The sequence below is a fragment of the Salmo salar genome, chromosome ssa01, assembly GCF_905237065.1.
Source record: "Salmo salar chromosome ssa01, Ssal_v3.1, whole genome shotgun sequence".
NCBI lineage: Eukaryota > Metazoa > Chordata > Actinopteri > Salmoniformes > Salmonidae > Salmo > Salmo salar.
Genome location: NC_059442.1, coordinates 93,447,445 through 93,473,861, shown reverse-complemented (window position 1 = coordinate 93,473,861; position 26,417 = coordinate 93,447,445). Strand labels below are relative to the sequence as shown.

At 42.6% G+C, this 26,417-nt stretch overlaps 1 protein-coding gene across 4 annotated transcripts in view; it reads right to left on the bottom strand.

The window, feature by feature from the left end:
* Nucleotides 1-241: 241 nt before the first annotated feature.
* LOC106610476 (protein sidekick-2) overlaps nt 242-26,417 on the bottom strand; it is a 184,772-nt gene continuing 158,596 nt past the window's right edge. For 2 of the 4 annotated variants that reach the window (XM_045724510.1, XM_045724509.1), the window contains 5 exons: nt 24,411-24,575; nt 23,986-24,126; nt 22,541-22,679; nt 12,054-12,186; nt 242-2,882 (listed from right to left, as the gene is read on the bottom strand). In XM_045724510.1, coding sequence (XP_045580466.1) covers nt 2,427-2,882; nt 12,054-12,186; nt 22,541-22,679; nt 23,986-24,126; nt 24,411-24,575 — 1,034 coding nt within the window. In that variant the 3' untranslated portion in view covers nt 242-2,426. Of the gene's footprint in view, nt 2,883-6,319; nt 6,377-12,044; nt 12,187-22,540; nt 22,680-23,985; nt 24,127-24,410; nt 24,576-26,417 lie in introns of all 4 variants that reach the window. The other 2 variants (XM_045724513.1, XM_045724507.1) reach the window with 2 other exon arrangements.

The following is a 26,417-nucleotide window of genomic DNA, read 5'->3' as shown; positions in this document are numbered from 1 at the left end:
ATAGCTGTGTAGCAACGCTCTCCATCCAACCTGACAGAGCTTGAGAGGATCTGCAGAGAAGAATGGGAGAAACTTCCCAAATACAGGTTTGCCAAGCTTGTAGCATCATACCCAAAAAGACTCAAGGCTGTTATCGCTGCCAAAGGTGCTTCAAAAAAGTATGGAGTAAAGGGTCTGAATACTTTTGTAAATTTGATAGTTTTTTTATTTTTAATACATTTGCAAAAAAAAATTCAACCCTGTTTTAGCTTTGTCATTATGGGGTATTGTGTTTAGATTAATGAGGGGGGAAAAACAATTGAATCCATTTTAGAATAAGGTTGTAAAAGTCAAGGGATCTGAATACTTTCCAAAGGCACTTTATAATTTCTATGGAAAAAGTTAATCTGTTTAATATATCTGACTTCATCCACACATTAGACCACTGATCACAATTCTAGCGGCCTACCAATTCAGACTACTCAACACAAGTCCCCAATAGATTCCTTTTAACTGGCATCGTTGACTATCATTAAACTGTAGCAGACTACATGCGACCTTTGCTTACCATAACTGCGTTGAATCTCAATCTCACGTTCACAAATCTCCAAACTAGCTTTGCGGCACTGGCAGAGGCTCCAAAATACAAACTGCCACTCACTGTTAACAAAACGGCTGATACATTGTGTCCGCAAAAGCACTCAAGGAAATGGACATTTGCAACGTTGTTCCATGATGTTACACTAACAAAAGTAAGAGCATGATTTTAAAGATCCGCAGGGAATTGATAAACCATGGTACTGAATCTCCGCTACTGCGGCCATTTGCTTTTCTGTTTGTTTAGGGCAGCATCAGAGACTACATTCCCTAAGACTAAGCCAACACAGTAAGTATTCTAGCGGTTAAGAGCATTGTGCCAGTAACTGAAAGATTGCTGGTTTGAATCCCGAGCCGACGAGGTGAAAAATCTGATGTGCCCTTGAGCATTTCACTTAACCCTAATTGCTCCTGTATGTCCCTCTGGATAAGAGAGTCTGCTAAATGACTAAACTGTTGTCAAAACAACCACCACTTGGCCTCATTCCCATGATAGTGAGAGGAAAGGACCAACAAGCTTTCCGTCAATGGTAGGCTAAAACGAATGACGTTTTCACTAGGTTGTAATAACCTCCAGATATTTTACAAGTCGGCCAACAGTGCTTCATATGTCTACATTAAAACTAGATTACATCAACGAAATAGTGTGGTGACTTTGAGAACTTTCAGTTGATTAAGATGAAACAAAAACAACAAGAAACTGTTAGATTCCTGTGTATATTTTTCAGTGGTAGAATTATGTCAGATTTCCTTCGCTGGTATTATATGCTTTTAACTAGCACTTTCGCTTTCAACAGGAATACTGGGATGCCTGAGAAGGGCTTGTAAGGGAACATTTTCAGGAAAATATGAATCCCTAGTTATAATGAACCATGGCATGTCTGATCCACTAAAGGACACAAAGAACTTGCAGACCAACCTCAACATTTTTACTTCAGACATACTGTACATTTTTCATATCTGCCAAGGCGTGCAGGCAACTAGGTCCTTGGTGTACAGCACAGAGATGTGACCTGCTTGTGACATCGAAATGCTGTCAGACTCAATAGTGCGTACCCTATAGACCAGGCCAGATAACTGCTGAGGATCATGGTCCATAGGTTAAATAGGGGGAGGTCACTAACATATCTCACATTAACACCCAGAAACTTAATTTACCTAATTGGACAGGACTGGGCATTTAAAGACTGCCAGGGGGCTCATTTCAGCCTCAATCTCCCCCTTCCTCCTCACTTTCATTACTTTGTATTTTCTATACCCTGTTCCTCTTTTCATCCTTTAAACTCTATTGATTTCGCTCGCTTGTAGGGCCCAATTTTGGGATCCCAGTTTCATTGGTGCTTGTTACCCGAGTGTGGATTGACGCTATGACACTTTTATCATCTTGTAGATATTTTTTTCAAAGAAATTCTTGCCTTTTTACAGTATCTAACTAAATTATTCTCTTGTTGTATGTGTGTAGAAGTGTAACAATGAAAGAGAGAAAATAAATAATACATTGAAACTCATGCAAATCAATCAAACAGAAACATGAATAGATACTGTCTTGTTCTCAGCAGCTGTCTATGGGTTAAAGAATGGAAATAAAACTATACCAGCACATGCACACAAGAGGAACAATGTACTGGAATAAAGTATGTAACTTCTGTCCTGTCTGTGTACAGTATGATCCTTAAAACACAACTCAGTAATAAAAAGAAAAGAATAAAAACAAGTAAGAAAAAATGGAGAAACAGAAATCAATATGGTGGATTCCGAGGGTTTCTTTTGTGTTGGGTATTTACTCTCTAGACACGTTGGGCAGCAGGGTGGGTTTTGTTTTCAGAAGGGAACACAGATCCCTCTCGGAATCAAACGAAGGAGGAGAACCCGGCGATGGGGGCCCGAGATCCAGGGGCTGGGCTGGGGCTGCTGGGGGGCCAGTAGGACAGGGTGTTGGAGTGGCTGGGAGGGGTGGAGTTGGGGAGCTGCTGAGAGGGGGTGGGAGTCCGGCTGCCTTTAGGCCTGAACAGACTACCCTGGCCCTGGGGTGTGAGGCCCTGGGGTTGACCATGGGGCTGGGTCTGGGGCTGGGGTGGAGGGGTGGTGGAGGTGAGCTGGGGTGGCAGCGGGGGCAGGTGTGGTGACGGGGCGCAGGGCTCCGGGTCACCCGACTCTGATTCTGTGTAGTTGTAGGCCTGTGCCCGGGAGATGCCCTTCTGCTGGCGGCGCCAGGAGTTGTAGTAGGTGGGGTCACTGATGTAGTGGCTCACAAAGGAGTGTGTCTTCTGTCTGTTCTGGTCCACTTCGTACTCACTGTCACTGCCCTGAGAGGGGAGAAGGGGGAGGGGGGAGGGGAGAGGGGAAAAGGGAGGGAGAGAGAGGAGATGTTATCAGCACAATACCACATATTCTCTGAGAAGTTAGAGATGTGATAATGTGTGTTATTGGGAGGTTCAGAGGACAGTGTATTTCAATAACACACACACACACACACACACCACCATACACACACACCAAACACACACACATACCACCAAACACACCCACCACACCCACTACCAAACACACACTGTTGCTGCGGGTGATTCCCTGATCCACCTCTACGCAGACAACACCATTCTGTATACATCTGGCCCTTCTTTGGACACTGTGTTAGCAAACCTCCAAACGAGCTTCAATGCCATACAACACTCCTTCCAAGGCCTCCAACTACTCTTAAAACCTAGTAAAACTAAATGCATGCTCTTCAACCGATCGCTGCCCGCACCCGCCTGCCCGACTAGTATCACTACTCTGGACGGTTCTGACTTAGAATATGTGTACAACTACAAATACCTAGGTGTCTGGTTAGACTGTAAACTCTCCTTCCAAACTCATATTAAACATCTCCAATCCAAAATTAAATCTAGAGTCGGCTTCACTCACGCTGCCAAACATACCCTCGTAAAACTGACTATTCTACTGATCCTCAACTTCGGCGATGTCATTTACAAAATAGCCTCTAACACTCTACTCAGCAAACTGGATGCAGTCTATCACATTGCCATCCATTTTGTCACCAAAGAACCATATACCACCCACCACTGCGGCCTGTATGCTCTCGTCGGCAGGCCCTCGCTACATATTCGTCGCCAGACCCACTGGCTCCAGGTCATCTATAAGTCTTTGCTAGGTAAAGCGCTGCCTTATCTCAGCTCAGCTGGTCACCATAACAACACCCACCCGTAGCACGCGCTCCAGCAGGTATATCTCACTGGTCATCCCCAAAGCCAACACCCCCTTTGGCCGCCTTTCCTTCCAGTTCTCTGCTGGCAATGACTGGAATGAATTGCAAAACACACTGAAGTGGGAGACTTATATCTCCCTCACTAACTTTAAGCATCAGCTGTCAGAGCAGCTTATCGATCGCTGCAGCTGTACACCGCCCATCTGTAAATAGCCCATCCAATCTACCTACCTCATCCCCATATTGTTTTTATTTACTTTTTTCCTCTTTTGCACACCAGTATTTCTACTTGCAGATCATCATCTGCACATCTATCACTCCAGTGTTAGTTAATATGCTAAATTGTAATTACTTCGCTACTATGGCCTATTTATTGCCTTACCTCCTCACGCCATTTGCACAAACTGTATTTAGACTTTTTCTATTGTGTTATTGACTGTACATTTGTTTATTCCATGTGTAACTCTGTGTTGTTGTTTGTGTCACACTGCTTTGCTTTATCTTGGCCAGGTTGCAGTTTTAAATGAGAACTTGTTCTCAACTGGCCTACCTGGTGAAATAAAGGTGAAATAAAAATTTACAAAAATAAACACACACATGCACTACCAAACACACACACACACCTCGGGAAATTACAATTGGCTCAGAACAGGGCAGCACAGCTGGCCCTTTAAAGTACACGGAGAGCTAACATTAATAATATGCATGTCAATCTCTCCTGGCTCAAAGTGGAAGAGATATTGACTTCATCACTACTTGTTTGTGTAAGAAGCGTTGACAAGCTGAACGCACCAAGCAATCTGTTTAAAATAGTAGCACATAGCTCGGACACCCATGCATACCCCACAAGACATGCCACCAGAGGTCTCTTCACAGTCCCCAAGTCCAGAACAGACTATGGGAGGCTCACAGTACTACATAGACCCATGACTACATGGAACTCTACTCCACATCAGGTAACTGATGCAAGCAGTAGAATCAGATAAAAAATAATTAAATTTTTTTTTAAAAAGATAAAAATACACCTTATGGAACAGCGGGGACTGTGAAGAGATGCACGCACTCTACACACGCGTACATTGTAATATTGTTATATGGTGGTATTATACATTTTGTATTGTAGATATGTAGTGGTGTAATATTGTTGTATGATGGTGTTATACATTTTGTATTGTAGATATGTAGTGGTGTAATATTGTTGTATGGTGGTATTATACATTTTCTATTGTAGATATGTAGTGGTGTAATATTGTTGTATGGTAGTATTATACATTTTGTATTGTAGATATGTAGTGGTGAAACGGTTGTCCAAAGGAGTAGACCAAGGTGCAGCGTGGTAAGTGTTCATCTTTATATTTATTTTAAATCCGAACACTTAAAATAATAAACAATGATAAACGACCGTCAGATCTTGCAGGCTATACCAAGCAGTACAAAAATAAGATCCCACAACTCAAGGAGGGAAAAAGGGCTGCCTACGTATGGTTCCCAATCAGAGACAACGAATGGCAGCTGCCTCTGATTGGAAACCATACCTGGCCAAAACATAGAAATATAAAACATAGAATGCCCACCCCACACTAATAAAATAGAGAAATAAACCGTCTCTCTCAGGTCAGGGCGTGACAAGTGGTGTAATATTGTTGTATGGTGGTATTATACATTTTGTATTGTAGATATGTAGTGGTGTAATATTGTTGTATGGTGGTATTATACATTTTGTATTGTAGATATGTAGTGGTGTAATATTGTTGTATGATGGTGTTATACATTTTGTATTGTAGATATGTAGTGGTGTAATATTGTTGTATGGTAGTATTATACATTTTGTATTGTAGATATGTAGTGGTGTAATATTGTTGTATGGTGGTATTATACATTTTGGATTGTAGATTTGTAGTGGTGTAATAATGTTATATTATGTACTGTTTTATCTTTTGTTTTATATGTAATGTTAGTGCCTTAATGTCTTTGGACCCCAGGAAGAGTAGCTGCTGCCTTGGCAGCACCTAATGGGCATCCCCAATTAAATAGAAAACTACACACACGAAGAGGCTGTCTACACATGATCATGATTGGAGAGGAGGATGAATCATCACTGGACGTGCAGAGTAATCAGATCATCAACACATCAACTGGGGTCATAAGATGATTGATTGGGTTTAACATTACATTTACTACAACAGCCACACGTTGAGCTAACATATACTATGGGTATTCATCACATACAGTTTAACACTAGGAAGATACAGGAGAGATACCACAGGATCCAAGAGAAGTTTAATTGAGGAGAGGAAAGGAGGGGAGAGGAGGGAAGAGGAGGGGAGAGGAGGGAACAGGAGCAGAGAGGAGGAGAGAGGAGGGAAGAGGGGAGAGAAGGGGAAAGGAGGGGAGAGGCGGAGTGAGAAGGATGGAGAAGGAGAGGAGAGGTTAACAGAGGAAGAGAGGAGCAAGAGGGATGGGGGCTAAGGACAAGTCATTCTCCTACTATCAGTCTACAGACACACAAGCATGCAGAAAGCCACAGAACCTCACCCAGTTCAGTGGAAGCACACGCAGACCACCCGTCCCATATGAGAACACCAGGGCCTCCTATGGGTGACATGGACAAAGACATACATGGTTTAAAACGCCACAGTACAGTATGGCAGCCACCATGATCCCTCTGTGGTTCAGATCCCTCCTTGGAACCATCATCATCTCTTAAAGAGGCACTTCAAGGGTATGCCTTAATAATATAATAATAAAATATGCCATTCAGCAGACACTTTTATCCAAAGCAGTAGTGTGTGCATAAAACGTTCGTATTGGTGACCCCAGCGGGAACAAAAGCCACATAGGACAACTGGACCCTTATCCTACCAGTTAACCCCGACACACACCATGAAACTGATCTGACAAACACACCATGAAACTGATCTGACAAACACACCATGAAACTAATCTGACAAACACACCATGAAACTAATCTGACAAACACACCATGAAACTAATCTGACAAACACACCATGAAACTAATCTGACAAACACACCATGAAACTGATCTGACAAACACACCATGAAACTGATCTTACAAACAAGGTGAAACATGGAAGAATGTATTCCATGATCATGGTGCACAACCTTAGGATATAGGCTACCACCTAGTGCTTCTATCTATTTCATTCAAACAATCACAATAGGAATTTGGGTATATTTCCAATAAGCACATTCTAGTTGCTGAACTCCTACCTTGTATCTTTGCTAGATGCCTGGCATATGCTCATCTGAATCATGACACCCAACATTCCAGTTGTTAAACAAGAAACAGCTCTCTCATTGGTCACTCTGTAGGGTCTGTTCATGGTCAACCAACTCTCAGCTCTCCTGCTATGGTACTACTGCACATGTGATACATATGACCACACTCATATCCATCCTCTCCTGCACCGTCCCAACAGGTGTGTGTGTGTGTGTGTGTGTGTGTGTGTGTGTGTGTGTGTGTGTGTGTGTGTGTGTGTGTGTGTGTGGTGTGTGTGTGTGTGTGTGTGGTAGGGCGGAGAACAGGGTTGACATACTGGATTGCGTTACACCCCGGCCCACCCTCACTAAGGCTTTTGAGTGTGTGTGGAACAGATGGTTTGTTCTCCTTCAACGTTATCATCCACCCCTCCCTGCCTCCCTCCATTCCACATCCTTGTCCAAAATAAACTCAACGGTCCTATTGTGGAATCTACACTAAAATAAGTTTAGTTAAAATACGCCTTGAGGGGCCTTAGTCTGTGAAACAGTGATTCATTCAAACACATTAAAAGGCTAATTAGGGGAGATGACTGCTCTGAATGGGCCAAATCCTCTGGAATTTCTTAGACATCTCAGGAGACTACCAGACTTTTCAGGAGACTACCAGACTTCTCAAGAGACTACCAGACTTCTGAGAAGACTACCAGACTTCTGAGAAGACTACCAGACTTCTGAGAAGACTACCAGACTTCTGAGAAGACTACCAGACTTCTGAGAAGACTACCAGACTTCTGAGAAGACTACCAGACTTCTGAGAAGACTACCAGACTTCTGAGAAGACTACCAGACTTCTGAGAAGACTACCAAAGCAAGTGAAATAGATCAACAAAGTGAAAAAAAACTATCACAAATGAACAGTAAACATTACACTCAGAAAAGTTTCAAAGGAATAGAGACAATGTCTATACACTTGGTTGTAACGATGTACAGTGTTCTCTCTCTCTCTCTCTCTCTCTCTCTCTCTCTCTCTCTCTCTCTCTCTCTCTCTCTCTCTCTCTCTCTCTCTCTCTCTCTCTCTCTCTCTCTCTCTCTCTCTCTCTCTCTCTCTCTCTCTCTCTCTCTCTCTCTCTCTCTCTCTCTCTCTCTCTCTCTCTCTCTCTCTCTCTCTCTCTCTCTCTCTCTCTCTCTCTCTCTCTCTCTCTCTCTCTCTCTCTCTCTCTCTCTCTCTCTCTCTCTCTCTCTCTCTCTCTCTCTCCAACTCTCTTGGTTAGACTTCTCAGGAGACTACCAGACTTCTCACGAGACTACCAGACTTCTCAGGAGACTACCAGACTTCTCACGAGACTACCAGACTTCTCAGGAGACTACCAGACTTCTCAGGAGACTACCAGACTTCTCAGGAGACTACCAGACTTCTCAGGAGACTACCAGACTTCTCAGGAGACTACCAGACTTCTCAGGAGACTACCAGACTTCTCAGGAGACTACCATACTTCTTAGGAGACTACCAGACTTCTCAGGAGACTCCTAGACTTCTCTGGAATTTCCTAGACTTCTCTGGAGACTCCTAGACATATCTGGAGACTCCTAGACATCTCAGGAGAATACTAGATTTCCCAGGAGACTACTAGACTTCCCAGGAGACTACTAGACTTCCCAGGAGACTCCTAGACTTCCCAGGAGACTCCTAGACTTCCCAGGAAACTCCTAGACTTCCCAGGAGACTACTAGACTTCCCAGGAGACTACTAGACTTCCCAGGAGACTACTAGACTTCCCAGGAGACTAGTAGACTTCCCAGGAGACTCCTTGCCCTGGTATAGATGGTCTGTTGGGGCCAGAGTGGAATGCATTGTGGAGTCTTTAGTGCTGTTCTATCCATCAAACCTTGTGAACTTTATCTTGGGGATTGAGGTTGTAAGAACCCCCATAACCCTACACCCCATAACCAAGAGAGTTGGGAAGAGAAGGAGAGAGAGAGAGAGAGAGATACAGAGAGAGTGAAAGAGAAGGTGAGAGAGGATGAGAGCGATACAGAGAGAGGAGGGAGAGAGGAAGAGAGAAAACACTGTACATCGTTACAACACTGTGTATAGACATTGTGACATTTGAAATGTCTCTATTCCTTTGAAACTTTTCTGAGTGTAATGTTTACTGTTCATTTGTGATAGTTTTTTTCACTTTGTTGATCTATTTCACTTGCTTTGGTAATGTAAACAGTTTCACACTCATCATTGTTACAGTGAACACAGCAGGAACCCCAGGCAGCAGGTAAACACTCGGACAGTACAGAGGGAGGGGGAGTGTGTGTGTTTGTTTGAGTGTGTATTTGTTTGAGAGCATGTGTGTGTGTGTGTGCGTGCGCACGCTTGTCATATGTATGTCTGGTGCGTGTGTGCCTGCGCACGTTTGTGTGTGTAAATATGATTTTTTTAAACATATTGAGTCCCTTGCGAAATCCCCTAAAATCCAGCTGTACATCATTTGAGACAGGGATTTAGTGTGACTAGGCAGTTCTAATCCCCCTCTGCACACGCTGCAACTGCTGTTGTTTATGATGAACTAATCAGACAGATGTGACAGATTTTGCTCTGGGCTTTTTAACCATGTCTTAAATGTCTAACATAACATGCATTTGTGAATATTATGTCATGAATTATAGTCAATCATTATCAGGTATTTCCTCTTTGTTTAAAAAAATATATATTTCCTTTTTTCTGCATTTCACTAAGACTCTAGCTAGCATTATTCAAAGCCTGTTCTATTTTTACTTGGTTCCAGGAAGTGACATCATATGACTTAATGGTTCTTTCCAAAAATGCTACAGATGAACCCTCAGAGCAGTTCCAGACAAAACAATCCTCTGTGTTGTCAATGGAGACAACCATAACACAGCAGACATGTTTCTCTCTGTGGTGTCTAGGTCTGTGCTCCAGCAGCCGGACACAGCGTCAAGATACTGTATTGTATGTTCTTTCATCAAGCAACACACAGATTGAGCCCCAAATGGCATCCTATTTACTCTTTAGTGCACTACTGACAAGGGCCCTAGGGCACTATAAAAGGGCACTATGCTATAGGGCACTATGCCATTTGGGACGCACACACTATCTTCAACCTCCCATCGACTCAGATGAGCTCACTCCATTCTCAACTGCTGGTTTCTATCCAGAGTGTCACACACACAAACACACAGTGACACTGGCTAAACAAACTGCATAAGGACACACTGTCTATTGGCTTCTAAAGAGTGTGTCTTGTCTACCTGCCGCCTGCCCAGGTACAGTTGTGGTGGTGGCCCGGTTGCCTCGACAACCCCGCATTAACTTATTCTTCTAAATCCCTTCTTAAGGGGAGGACAATAGCCAATTTATACCTGCCAGTGGAGGACTGAACTGGAGGCCCATAGGGCTTAATGGAGACAACCCCAGCAACAACCCAACACTGAGCAGAGCTGATAGCCTGATGTTGTGTGTGTGTGTGTGTGTGTGTGTGTGTGTGTGTGTGTGTGTGTGTGTGTGTGTGTGTGTGTGTGTGTGTGTGTGTTCGTGCATGCGCGTGAGAGCTAAGCTGATAGCCTGGAGTTATCCGCTCAATAAAACTTCAAAAGGGACATCACGTTACTGGTCATCTGTAGAATGGACCACTGGTGATGATATGGCTGTGCTTTGAGAGGGGATGGCAGGGTAACCGCAGGGCTATGGGGAGGAGGCCTGGGCCTGTACGTCTGGGGTGGTGCAAATGGAGGTTGGAGGGCTGGAAGGCCAGATAGGCTAGGGTTGTTGAGATTGTTTGACAATAAGGAAGTATGGAATGGTAGATATGACAGGCTAATGATGCCATTTAAAAATTGCTTATATTGGAGGATGTTTTGGATGTAAGGAAACATCCTGTCTGTAGCAGTTCATTGGGTGAGATTCACATTGATGTGAAAGGAGCTAAACTTTTGATAAGGGAACAGCTGGAGAGAGACATCTGGCTACTGAGGAATTCATACTGGTATGTATTTAGCAGAAGCTGAGTCTGAGTCCCAGATGGCACCCTATTCCCTGTATAGTGCACTACTACAGTACCAAAGGGCTCTGGTCAAAATAGTGCACTATATAGGGAATAGGGTGCCATCTGGGAGACTGATCATTTGGGAAAGCTAGAGTCGAAAATTCCAAGATGAAAGAAAACTTAGAAGGCTGAAACCAGGGGAATTCAGGACCGCTTTCTCCCTCCATTTGCAGGTTTCCACACAAACCACAAGAACAGAGCAGAGGAAAACAGAAACAAGAGGATCAGTATAGACAATGAGCTAGAAGAGAAAAATAGACAAATTAAAAGAGAGAAAAATATAATTGGAGCTGGAGAGAGAGAGAAAGAGAGAAAAGTGAGAGAGAGACCGTGAGAGAGAGAACGAGAGATCCAGTTCATTGATGAGAGCTGTTCATTGGGCCCCAGCCCCCCTGTGTGTCTGTCTGTTCCTCTGATTCAGCAGATGACAACACAGCAGACTGGGAAGGGATGTAAGGGGCATTATGGGTAACGGTGACCCAAAACGAGGACAGGGCTGTGGAAGGAATTCAGCCTGGGCCTGAGAACGCAGCAGACCCTCCAGTCTGTGTGCGTATGTGTGTGTGTTTGTGTGCGCGTGTGTGAGCATCCTCTGTGCTTGATTCCGACCACCACCAGAGCTGGGCACTGGCTAATGGCCTTACTCCCAGAGCGTGCCTCCAGCTCAGCCTGACTGCCCCATAGAGACCAGGAGAGACATTGGACACATTTCCCATCCAAACCCTACTCTATCAATGCCCTGAGTGTCTGCTTACGGACATTATACCACTACCAGTACACTGGACAATGCACTGAGCCAAACACTCCGGGTTGAATTTTCAACTGTCCCTCCCCAATCCTAACCTTAACCATTAGGGGGGATATACAAAACTGACCACAGATCAGCATCTATGGGCATAGCATCAATGTAAAGGTGAGGTGCAGTGGGATCCAACATGTTGACAGACAGTGAGATGGGAGACGTTAAGGGGAGTACATACTGTCGGTACCTTAGAGTCTGATATCTCAGATGGTTTCTCTGTCAGGCTGCTGCTCTCAGCCGGGATCAGATCGTTGTACTTGGTGGTGCTCAAATCCTCGTCAGAGTAGTTGAGACTGCCTGGGCTGGGCCGAGGAGGAGACCTGAGGAGACAGGACAATATAGACAGATTAATATACACTGAATGGACAAATCATTAAGAACATGTTAGTCTATGTCATGCTCTTTCCATGACATAGACTAACCAGGTGAATCCAGGTGAAAGCTATGATCCCTTATTGAGGTCACTTGTGAAATCCACTTCAATCAGTGTAGATGAAGGGTAGGAGACAGGTTAAAGAAGGATTTGTAAGCCCTGAGACAATTGAGACGTATTGTATATGTGTGCCATTCAAATGGTGAATGGACAAGACAAAAGATTTAAGTGCTGCTGGGTTTTTCACGCTCAACAGTTTCCAGTGTGTCTCAATAATGTTCCACCATCAAAAGGACGTCCAGCCAACTTGACACAACTGTGGGAAGCGTTGGAGTCAACATGGGCCAGCATCCCTGTGGAACGCTTTCTACACCTTGTAGAGTCCATGCCCCGACAAATTGAGGCTCTTCTGAAGGCAAAAGAGGGTGCAACTCAATATTAGGAAGGTGTTCTTAATGTTTTGTACACTTAGTGTATAATTACATAACATTCTAATTACATTTCTATGGCAAGGACAGAGCCATTGGCAGTCCTATCAGTCAGTCACTGGCTAATGCACAACATTGGCATTCAAATGAGTTACACTAATATGATCAAATAATAAAGGAATTCTAGCTACAGTACACTCACTTTAACAGAAAGACCCTCTACATAACAACTTGTATAAAATCACAGAGAAATCCCATTCACACACCAGAGTGAAATGGCAGAGCAAATGTATGAAAGGAACCAGGAAAACAGCTGAAGGATACACACTGATCAGTCAAAATGTACTGAACTGTCTCCACGCATTTACCAATAGTGGTATAGAAAGGGATAGAAGAGAAGGCGCCCTCTAGTATTTGATGGAAACAGATTGGCAGTGTGTTTGTCTGGTGGTGGGGAGGTGGCTGTGGGGTATTGTGAGGGAGGGGGGGTTGCTATCAGGATCTTGGAACAGCCATGAGATCCCAGCCTGTCTATTGTCAGTATTGCCTGAGATGATCTCTTCTGATGAAACACTATGTGGGCTGTCTGTGGAATGTCATTACAGTTAGCCTTGTGACTGACTCATAAATTCAACTCTTGTAGAGTGGAGGAGCTCACTGCATAGGCAGAAATCCCATGCAGTCTCAGATAGGAAGGCTCAGGTTGTGTAGATTAGGTTATGTTCAATCCCCATGCAGTCTCAGATAGGAAGGCTCAGGTTATGTTCACTTTATTGTAAAGGTTATCAACATACATATAAATAACGAGATCCATTTAAGAGCCAACAGCCATGTTTCAGGGAGCGTAGGTGACAGTTTTAAAACCTCTCCATTCAGAGATACGTGTGGAGTGTGGAGGTTTACAAGGAGTGAGAGAGGCTATTTATGAGTATGGAGTGAGAGAGGGTATTTATGAGTATGGAGTGAGAGAGGGTATTTATGAGTATGGAGTGAGAGAGGGTATTTATGAGTATGGAGTGAGTGAACACGTTTAGTGGGCAGGGTCAAAGGGGAGGTTTTGAGAATGCTATGAGAGAGAAGGGGAAAGAGAGAGACCTCACAACATCCACAAGTGGTGCAGTCAGAACATCTCTCTCAAAACACTCAAGGTTCTTCTTAGAACTTGGTGAAAAAAATGTTTTTGTATTCTGCATAAGTTCCTCCACATTTTCCTCCCTCTGTCCCGAAAAGCCTGTTAAACAATCAGAAATCAGTTTATGCTGATTGGCCTTGGTTGGTTTGGTTGGGAGAGCCTCTCTCGATCTCTCTCTCCTCTCTCTCTCTTTCTCTGGCCACACTGTCACTGAAGGGCCTGAAAATCAACTTTATTTTTTCCACAAATATTTATAATTTAGGTTGAGTGCATTCCTGAATCCCAACATTTAAGTAAACATTTGAAACTTTCATGAGAAAGAAATTTGGAGAAGAGGGTGGAGGGTTATCATATCATGAGCGTGTTGCTGAAAAATGTGAACTAATCCACAAAAACCTTCAGGGAAATCCCGGAGAGAGCTGTAATTCAATTACTAATAATAATGTTAATAATTTATAACAAGACTACATTTAATACTCTTAAACTTGGATGCAGGAGAGAAACGCACACAATAGAAAGCTAACGTATTATTGCCATTTTCCATCTCTACTGTGTCTCGGTTATGAAACACGAAACATTAAAATGGGATATGAAGGTTATGAGGAACAATACTACCGCTGCGGCGGTTTTTGCATCGCCTGTTATTTGGACGAATCACGATTTCAAGTGAGTGCACATACACCTGGTATCTTTCGGAAGGGGAGGGGTTCATTTGGCCCATAGATGACAGTTTGTAAATCCTTGATCCTTTAACCTCCTCCACTGTGACCTTGCAGACAGCTGTTCTAGAAAGAGGAGGACACGCAGTCACTAATGAAGGACAGCATCGTTTGATAAGCGATAGAATTTGCAAACCTACATCTCTCTCCTTGCTCCTAGAGATAAGATCATGTTGAGCTAGCTCTGGTCATTATTTCATTTGGTCCCCACGGCCCTTCAATTTTAGGGCTCCCGAGTGACGTAACGGTCTAAGGCACTATATCTCAGGGCTAGAGACACTGAAGACCGTGGTTCAACCCCGGGCTGTATCACAACCGGCTGTGATCGGGATTCCCATAGGGCGGCACACAATTGGCCCAGCGTCGCCCGGGGAATGTTTGGCCGGGGTAGGCCATCATTGTAAAATAATAATTTGTTCTTATCTGACTTGCCTAGTTAAATAAAAGATAAACGGTCATGCTGCTCCCACTATGGTCATTCCCCCCACCCCCTCAACAGTTTTTACTCTGCCTCCATCCCAATGGACAATTATTTACTCATCAGTGCTACAGTTATGTATATAATTACATAGTGCTATTTCTGTTGTTATTGTTGTTTTTATTACCATTGTCATTATTTAATTTAGTCCATGTTAGAGATCGGAGCCTAACATTGTCACTGTACTCTGCAATCACACCTGCAACCCTGTACATGTGACTATTATCAAATCAAAACAAATTTGATTGGTCATACATATATTCAAATCAAACTTTATTTGTCAAATACAACTACAAGCCGAAAACAAGCCAAAAACAACAAGTGTAGACCTTACCGTGAAATGCTTCCTTACAAGCCCTTAACCAACAGTGCAGTTCAAGAAGAGTTAAAGGTTTTGTTCACATTGGCTACCGAGAGCGTTATCACACAATCATCCAGAACAGCTGGTGCTCTCATGCATGCTTCAGTGTTGCTTGCCTCGAAGCGAGCATAAATGCATTTAGCTCATCTGGAAGGCTCATCACTGGGCAGCTCGCGTCTGGGTTTCCCTTTGTAGTCTGTAATAGTTTTCGAGCCTTGCCACATCCGACGGGCATCAGAGCCGGTGTAGTAGGATTCAATAATAATCCTGTATTGACAGTTTGCTTGTTTGATGGTTCGTCTGAGGTTATAGCAGGATTTCTTATAAGCGTCCGGATTAGTATCCCGTTCATTGAAAGCGGCAGCTCTAGCCTTTAGCTCGATGCGGATGTTACCTGTAATCCATGGCTTCTGGTTGGGATATGTACGTACGGTCACTGTGGGGACAACATCATCGATGCACTTACTGATGAAGCCTATGACTGGGGTGGTGTACTCCTCAATGCCATTGGATGAATCCCGGAACATATTCCAGTCTGTGCTAGCAAAACAGTCCTGTAGTGTAGCATCCATGTCATCTGACCACTTCCGTATTGTGCGAGTCACTGGTACTTCCTGCTTTAGTTTTTTCTTGTAAACAGGAATCAGGAGGATAGAATTATGGTCAGATTTGCCAAATCTTCGGGGGAGAGCTTTGTATGCATCTCTGTGTGTGGAGTAAAGGTGGCCTAGGATTTTATTTCCTCTGGTTGCACATGTGACATGCTGGTAAAAATGTGGTAAAACTGATTTAAGTTTGACTGCATTACAGTCCCCGGCCACTAGGAGCGCCGCTTCTGGGTAAGCATTTTCTTCTTTGCTTATGGCATAGAGTTGGTTGAGAGTGGTCTTAGTGCCAGCTTCGTTCTGTGGTGGTAAATAGATGGCTACAAATAATATAGATGAGATCTCTCTTGGTAGATAGTGTGGTCTACAGTTTATCATAAATCCTCTCTAGAATACGGTCTAGTTTCCTGAATTTCCGCCTGACTGATGTGGCCAAAGTAAACTTCCTGTTACTCAGGCCCAGGACATGCATATAATTGGTAGCACTGGATAGAAAACACTTTGAAGTTTCTAAAACTGTTAAAATAATGTCTGAGACTATAACAGTATTTATACGGCAGGCGAAAATCTGATAAAAAAACAACCAGAATTTATTTTGTTGTTGAGGTCCCAGGCTCTTATAATGGAAACCTATTGTTCCTATGTAATTCTGTCTCCCAGATTGCAGTTCCTATGGTTTCCACTGAATGTCAACAGTCTTTATTGAAGGTTTCAGGCTTGTTATTAGCCCCATCTCTTTCAACCATACAGTTTTTCAATTCCTCATCAATCCATGGAGCCTTAACAGTTCTGACAGTCAGTTTCTTAACAGGTGCATGTTCATCAATAATTGTAAGATGCAATTTCTTAAATCCATCAAGTGCAGAGTCTGGATGCTCCTTATTAATCACATCAGACCAACAAATATTTTTAACATCATCCACATAAGAGTCACAGCAAAATATTTTGTATGATCTCTCATACACTATTTTAGGCCCAGCTTTCAGTACTTTGGCTTTTCTGGAGATAGCCACTATATTGTGATCACTGCATCCAATGGGTACGGATACAGCTTAAAAGTGAAAGTGTGATAGATACATGTGGATGATCTTGTTCCTGTGGTGTTTGTAAACACCCTGGTACTACAGGTTGATTAATAACCTGAACCAGATTGCAGGCACTGGTTACAGTGAGAAGCTTCCTCTTGAGCGGACAGCTTGATGAAAACCAATCAATATTCAGGTCCCCAAGAAAGTAGACCTTTCTGTTTACATCACATACACTATCAAACATTTCACACATATTAGATACTGACTGTAAGCACATGGTGGCCTATAGCAACACCCCAAAAGAAACACCCCAAAAGAAAAGGCTTTAGGTGTGCCAAGTGAACCTGCAACCACAACACTTCAATAACACTTGACATAAGATCTTCTCTATTCATTTCGGAATATGGCTCTGAATATATACAGCAATACCTCACCCATACGCATTTCTGTCTCTTTTATATATGTTATACTGCTACTGCTGTATTATCAAATGAATTATCTAAGTGAGTCTCAGAAATGGCTAATATATGAATGTTATCTGATGTTAGCGAGTTACTGATTTCATGAACCTTATTTCTAAGGCTACATATATTAATATGGGTTATTTCAGCACTTTCCTGGGTAGCTTTTTAGAAATAGACATAATATGGAAAAGAGCAAACAACCTACCCAACCTCTAATGGTCCTGGGCTAATGACACACAGCAGACTTCACAGCAAGTTTCAGAGACACATTGGACTGGTTCCACCATTGTGTCTTCTGTGAGAAGGGACTAGTCATGGCTGGGATGGCCCCTCTATGGGCAGACAAAGGGTTAAGGAGTGAATGTGAAGAAAATGTTATTGCTGGCCCTGTGAGAGATTATGATAAACTGCCTGTTTAAGAATTCAGAGGAAGCTCCACTCAACAGGCCCACTCCTCCCTTCATTCCCTTCTCTCTCCCCTCCCTCTTTCCCTCACTAACTCTGATGCTTATTCACTGTTGAGTGAGGTGTGAATTGTTTAACAATTCTCCGGCATAGAGAGGGGGTTGTAGCACCCTCATCACCCTCTTCAGCCCCAAAATCCAGTTTAGGAGTAGTAGGTTGGTTGGTGTGTAGTGAATGCCGAAGGGGTGTAATCCACCCTCACCCCCTCCTCTGCTCCCCTCCTCGGGCCTGTGGGACTCATTAACAATGACTGCAGTTGCGTTCCACAGCTTTGTGAACTCCGGGAGTGCTTCAAGCTCCTTTAACTCATACCCTCATTCCTTCCTTAATCGCTCTTGGCCAAAGGCCACTTCCCACTGGGCACAGACGTAACTTCAATGTCTAGTTTGGATTTACATTTGGTTAAGTTGTCAACTAACGTGAATTCAATGTGAAATCAACAAAACATTTCACCACGTCAATAAATGTAGGTTAAAAGTTATATGATTCAATGCCATCACATTACATTTGTTGGTTGAAATGACATGGAAACATTGATTCAACCAGTTTTTTCCTAGTGGGTTATCACCAGTGGTGTAAAGTACTTAAGTAAAAATACTTTAAAGTACTTGTTAAGTATATTTTTTTCAGGAATCTGTAGTACTATTTATATTTTGGATAAATTTTACTTCACTAGATTCCCAAATAAAATGATGTCCTTTTTTTCTCCATACATTTTCCCTTACACATGAAAGTACTCGTTACATTTTGAATGGTTAGCAGAACAGGAAAATTGTCTAATTCACACACTTATCAAGAGAACATCCCTGGTCATCCCTACAGGCCTCTGATCTGGCGGACTCACTAAACACATGCTTCATGTGTAAATGATGTCTCAGTGTTGGAGCATGCCCCTGGCTATTCGTACATTTAAAAAAACAAGAAAATGGTGCCGCCTGGTTTGCTTTATAAGGAATTTCAAAAGATGTATACTTTTACTTTTGATACTTAAGTATATTTTAGCAATTACATGTACTTTTGATACTTAAGTATATTTAAAAACAAATACTTTTAGACTTTTACTCAAGTAGTATTTTACTGGGTGACTAGTCATTTTACTTGAGTCATTTTCTATTAAGGTATCTTTAGTTTTACTCAAGTATGACAATTGGGTACTTTTTCCACCACTGGTTATCATTGAAGATGTAAACACACTGGCTCAAATAAGACAACATCCGTTTCCATACTCTCTCTCTCTAGGAAGTACTGAGGATCTTCAACCTTCCAATAAGTTAAGACACTGTTATTCAGAGGAGCTCGCCAACAACACAGCTAACACAATCACTTCAAACTGAAGCTGGAATGACTGCAACCTAGCAACACTTCGTTTCGTTGTACCTTTTTTTCAATTGACATTTCTTTGTATATATACATAAAAATTGTGCCAGCTGATTCATGATTTCGACTGGCTGAGAAACGCTGCCTCCCGACTCTCGACACGTTCATTACTATGGGACAGCTGGAGATCTAATTTGAATATTGAAACAATGTTGCAAATGTCGTAGAGACAGACAGCAAGGTTTATTCAAATCTCCACTGTTGAAAACTAAATGTTAGTCTAAAAGAAATGTGAGATAATGTCTAGATGTTTTTTTATAGTGGAGATCAAGTTTATAAATTGCCTGCCTAGGCTGATGAGACAGCAGATTGAATAATCAGATGGAGCCGAGTTAATAGGAATTTTAACATCATAGATTTAGCTCTGTGGTAATTTGTGGAATAGATACCGGCTGGAATGCAGTTTTAACCAATCAGCATTCAGCACCTCGGCAGTGGGGAGTTCAAAGATATCTGAGGTGCATCTTAGCATTCCTCTTCTCACACATAATCTCTCCCCCTGGCTACCTGGCTGCTCTTCAAAGTCCAATGCACCTTTGATCCTACCCCAAGGGCAAAAAACAAATAAACACACACACGCACACACGCACACACACACCTCCTGGGGTATCAAGGACAGGACTATTTCCCCTGGGCACAGCATCACAGCATCAGACAGAGGGCACTTGGCTTTCCAGCTGGTTCTTATGAGCTTGATCACACAGTCAGTCCCAAATGGCACCCTATCCCCTATTTAGTGCACATATTTTGACCAGAGTCCATAAAATTCTGGTCAAAAGTAGTGCAATATGGAATTAATTGCCATTTGGGATGCTCACACAGTCAGTCAGTCAGTCCCACACACCTTAATGCTATCTCCTCTAACTTAATACCATGCCGCTGGCACAAGTACACACACACTTACACACTCCACACAGAGTTAAATGCAGTGAGCAGTAGAGCAGGAACTCCCAATATGTTGCAATGCTGTGGTTAATCCTAATTTACTGTATGGTAGTACAAAGAGCCAAACAGTAAAATGCTGTGGTTAATCCTAATTTACTGTATGGTAGTAGAAAGAGCCAAACAGTAAAATGCTGTGATTAATCCTAATTTCCTGTATGGTAATACATAGAGCCAAACAGTAAAATGCTGTGATTAATCCTAATTTACTATATGGTAATAATGCCAGGTCGCAATTGTAAATGATTGTAATTGTCAACTTGCCTACCTGGTTAAATAAAGGTGAAATAAAAATAAATAAATACACAGAGCCAAACGGTAAAATCCTGTGGTTAATGTAGCACAGAATCGTCTCGGTGTGTATTCCGCAGGTTGAACCTCACACCGTTCTTTGTGGCTCGCGCCATCTTTTCTTCCGTTCCATGGCGTCACCTTAACATGTGCTGACAATACAACACAACAGATGAACCGGAATGACATTCACTCTCACGGGTGGCAAAAATGAACTAGCTGAAAGCCACGCCCCTACTAAGTCCTCCAGTCTTCTGCTCTAACCCGGTGGATCACAGCTCAATAACCCAACTGGCTGGGTCAAAATAACCCAACGTTTGTTCTGTCCACTATTTACCGAGCACTGGGTGGAATTTAATCCAGCCTTTTTTTGAGTGCAGGCCAGCTAAAGCAAAAGCTTAACGTTTTTTGAAATAGTATTTGAACCCAGGTCCGGAATATACTGCATGTCACGGTTGTCGTTGGTAAAGGAGGACCAAAATGCAGCAGGACTGTGTATGCTCATCTTGACGTTTATTTAAACTATAATCAAGTGAACACCAGAACAACAAACAAACAAAACGAACTTACGATCAACGAACAGTCTTGAAAGGCTCACTCACGTTAAACAAGAAACAATCTCCCACAAAACCTACACCAAACAATCTCCCATATATAGGACTCTCAATCAGAGGCAACGAGGAAGCACCTGCCTCCAATTGAGAGTCCCAAACCCCCATTAACCTAACATAGAAATACACTCACTTGACTACACATAGAAATACATAAACATAGACCATAAACCAAAAACCCGGAAATACTAAATCAAACGCCCTTCTACCAAAACACCACCCCGAACCACATAAAACAAATACCCTCTGCCACGTCCTGACCAAACTACAATAACCATTAACCCTTATACTGGCCAGGACGTGACACTGCATCATAAGAAAGCAGCCATTCTCTTTGTGTTTTACAGTGGAAATACGGGGTTAATAGGAGTATACATTCCATCAAAGTAAAAAGTTTGTTCCATCCATCGGCCTTAGTTGGACTTCTCCAAGCATGATACAAGTCATAGGCAATGTCCAAATACCCATACTGGTGTTCTAAAATTTGGGCTTTTTGGGTATGCTTAAATAGAACATTTTATAGTACATGAAATTTTGGAAATTGAGTTTGCTTTAAATGCAGAATGTAATACTTATTTCAGCTTTTATTTGTAGAATTCGCTGCACACTTTTGAGGAGGAGAATTGTCTTTTCACACCAATTGTGTCTGACAACAGTTGATAATCAGAATACAAATAGAAATGAATGGCGGGGAACAGGCTCATTAGATGACGCCTTCTCAGTATGGGTGAGTATTATGTTGATATTTGCTGCTTACTGCATACGTTTTTACTAAACAGGACATTCTAAATAGTATGTACTACGATTAGTACACAGTATGTAATTTTAGTAAGCGGTAGGCAAGCCAAATTTCAGACACAGCCATAGGGTTTTCTCAATAATGATAAACTTAGTACCATAATACTTAGCATTGTAACTATACAGTATTGTCAAAAACATATTCAAACCAGTCAATTTAAAGGTGCAATGAGTAAAAGTGTCAACTCAAGGTACTGCAAAGACATTTGTTTACATGCCAAGTAGGGAAGGGACGATACCAGTATTGCAATATTTTTTTCATGGCAAAAATAAAACACGAAGCAGACCCTTTCATCCTTTAAATTCTTCGATCCTTTAAAAACCTGCTGTATGTAACAAATGGTGTGCTATAGCTTGGAAAATACATACATTTGACTCTGGATGACGACATGATCATGTACTTGGTGTGGCCATAGCTAGAGACATGTTCTTGGTGTGACCATAGCTAGAGACATGTTCTTGGTGTGGCCATAGCTAGAGACATGTTCTTGGTGTGGCCATAGCTAGAGACATGTTCTTGGTGTGGCCATAGCTAGAGACATGTTCTTGGTGTGGCCATAGCTAGAGACATGTTCTTGGTGTGGCCATGGCTGGTTACTGACCTGGTATAGACACCGTTCTTACGGCAGAAGGAGTTCTTGACGGACAGCCGTCGGTTGTTGAGTTCCAGGGCGGGGAAGCGTCCCTCGTCCAGGCTGACCATATCTCCATGGGTCAGGGCATTACAGTTGGAGTTGTTCCCTGATGAACACACATAGAGAGACACTGTGACCACAGGCCAGAGGGACGGACGGACAGGCAGGTGGGGGTTAGTGATGCTGTATGTCATGTAGCCCACTCTAGTACTGTTACTACTGTATGGTTGTGCCCCAAATGGCTCCATATTCCCTATTTAGGCCCTTGTCAAAAGTAGTGCACCATATAGGAAATAGGGTGCCATTTGGAGCGTACACTATGAGTTGTATAGAAACACTAGAGGATGAATCATGGATGGATGTTATGCATAATATTATGTTATTACCACTACTAATGTTACTACTGAGGAGTGACTGGAATGATTCCAGAATTATGTCATCACTAGTATATTAGGCGATTGAAGCCAGGCATCTAAACACTGATGATAGATTCCACAATATTCAACAAAAACACAGCCTTTAAACCTAAACTAAAACCCACAAAGTCTAGGTCAATAGCCTTATCAGCTGATGTTGATGTAAAGATGCTGATTTAAAACTGATTTGTGTTGTTACTTCTCTGACCTCTGACCTACCCTCTGACCTACCCTCTGACCTACTCCTTCTTAGCGAGAGCTTTGATCAGCAGACTCTATTGGGCCTGGGTCTACAGTATGATAATATAGTCCCTGCCTATGAGTGAAGTAGGAATCTACGAGAAGGCAAGGGTCCAAACATCAACTACCCCCCTGATATACCAGACCCCTCCAAAGACATCTGGGAGCGAAGCTGTCATTATGCAAATAGTCACTCTATTTGCAGTCACACTAACAAACTGATTTGTTAACTAGGACTGGTCCAGTTTTCCATGAGGGTGTTACAGGGGGTCTGTGAGAGTATCTTTGTGTGAGAGAGCAGAGAAGAAAGGGAAGCGAGAGAGAAGGGAAGAAAGGACCTCTTGTGTTTCGTCTGTCAGTCAGAAACATGGGCAGTGACCCGCGGGATGCCCTACCCTGGCAGGATTGCCCGTGAACCAGACTGGCACTGACAGTGCCACACAGCAGAGATAAGTGCTGAGCCAGAGGAAATACCCTCTGATTTCAGAGAGAAGCAGACTAGATACTGTAGGCCCTCTGCTATACTCCTCCTCTATAGATCTCTCCCTCCCTCTCTCCACCCAAAACCAAACCATAATCCTAACAAATAGCTTGTTGTTCTACAATACTCCCCCTCTACTATACTCCCCCTCTACTATACTCCTCCTCTATAGATCTCTCCCTCCCTCTCTCCACCCAAAACCAAACCATAACCATAACAAATAGCTTGTTGCCTAGTAATATCAGGTCAATGACATCTTCGTCTCTGCCTCTCACCTGAGTCAGATTTCTTGGCGTACTTCTTGCTCTGTCCTCTGATGATGAGGATGAAGACCAGAAGGAGGATGAAGATAAGACCTACCAGGGCCACCACCACCAAGAACCACCACTCCTCGTAGAATGGCGCCACCTTTTTGGCTGGAGGAGAAGAACACATATAACAACTGGACCAAACACAAGGACAGGGCAGGGAGCACTGATGCAAAGGTAGCATCTGAAAATGACTCTGGTACATTTGTGCTATACTGATTAGTCTTATATTCTATATAATGAAGTAAGATTGTCATTGATTAACATGAAAACCTTAAGCTCAATGGCTTGTGTGTGCCCCAAATGACACCCCTATGAGCCCTGGCCAGAAGTGGTGTACTAGGGAATAGGGTGACATCTGGGACATACTGAAGATATATGAAATAACTCACCAGATATGGAGGCTGAGGGTGGACTAGGAGACCCGTAGCCATAGTCGTTCACGCCAATAACCCGGAAGTCATAACTAACCCCTTGCTTCAGAATGTCCATGTTGAAGGCGTATGACGTCACTTCCTTTGGGATGTCCTTGATCAAGATATCCCACAAGCCCTCATCTGTTGGCAGAGTAGAAGAAGTAGAATGTATTTCAATGAGTAGTAATCAGACATGACAAAACATAGTGGTAAAACAGACTCATTGATATAAAAGCTTATTTAAAACCTCTTACATCTAGACGTTCCGCTAGCGGAACACCTGCTCCAATATCCAATGATGGGCGTGGCGCGAAATACAAAGTCCTCGAAAATCCGAAAACTTCAATTTTTCAAACATATGACTATTTTACACCATTTTAAAGACAAGACTCTCCTTTATCTAACCACACTGTCCGATTTCAAAAAGGCTTTACAAAGAAAGCAAAACATTAGATTATGTCAGCAGAGTACCCAGCCAGAAATAATCAGACACCCATTTTTCAAGCTAGCATATAATGTCACAAAAAACAAAACCACAGCTAAATGCAGCACTAACCTTTGATGATCTTCATCAGATGACACTCCTAGGACATTATGTTATACAATACATGCATGTTTTGTTCGATCAAGTTCATATTTATATCAAAAACCAGCTTTTTACATTAGCATGTGACGTTCAGAACTAGCATACCCACCGCAATCTTCCGGTGAATTTACTAAATTACTCACTATAAACGTTCACAAAAAACATAACAATTATTTTAAGAATTATAGATACAGAACTCCTTTATGCAATCGCTATGTCCGATTTTAAAATAGCTTTTCGGAGAAAGCACATTTTGCAATATTCTGAGTAGATAGCTCGCCATCACGGGCAAGCTATTTTGACACCCACCATGTTTAGCCCTCACCAAACTCAGATTTACTATAAGAAAAATTGGATTACCTTTGCTGTTCTTCGTCAGAATGCACTCCCGGGACTTCTACTTCAATAACAAATGTTGGTTTGGTTCCAAATAATCCATAGTTATATCCAAATAGCGGCATTTTGTTGTGCGTTCAAGACACTATCCGAAGGGTGACGCGCCCGACGCGTTTCGTGACAAAAAAATTCAAAATATTCCATTACCGTACTTCGAAGCATGTCAAACGCTGTTTAAAATAAATTTTTATGCGATTTTTCTCGTAAAAAAAGCGATAATATTCCGACCGGGAGTCGTTGTTTTCGTTCAAAGACTGAAAAATAAAACATGGAGTCTTCTCGTGCACGCACGCACGCGTCCCCAGTCTCATTGTTCTCAGATCGACCACTATCCAAATGCGCTACTGTTTTTCAGCCAGAGACAGCAGAGTCATCATTCACCGTTCTGCCGCCTTCTGAGAGCCTATGGGAGCCGTAGGAAGTGTCACGTTACAGCAGAGATCCTCAGTTTTCAATAAAGAGAGTGTAGAAGGCCAAGAAATGGTCAGAGAGGGCGCTTCCTGTAAGGAATCTTCTCAGGTTTTGGCCTGCCAAATGAGTTCTGTTATACTCACAGACACCATTCAAACAGTTTTAGAAACGTTGGAGTGTTTTCTATCTAATTATATGCATATTCTCGTTTCTGGGCAGGAGTAATAATCAGATTAAATCGGGTACGTTTTTTATCCGGCCGTGAAAATACTGCCCCCTATCCATAACAGGTTAAAAGCCTATGGAATTAAAACAATCTGACAATGTCCAAGGTAACTCATACCACATACACATTATGCAAGTCATATATTTTACAGCTTCCATATGGGGCTCTCTGGTCTTTGAGAGGTACAAAAACGGGTCTAAAACATGGGTAGGTATGACTCACAAGAGGGACTATTATGGGATGTTTCATGTTTGCTTTTGTAATGGCTGCCAGAATCCATAAGGGCTAAGTGCTAATAACCATAAATATTATTTGGAGTTTGACAGTGTTCATGGAGTGCTCGAGAACATCAGCCAACACCAGA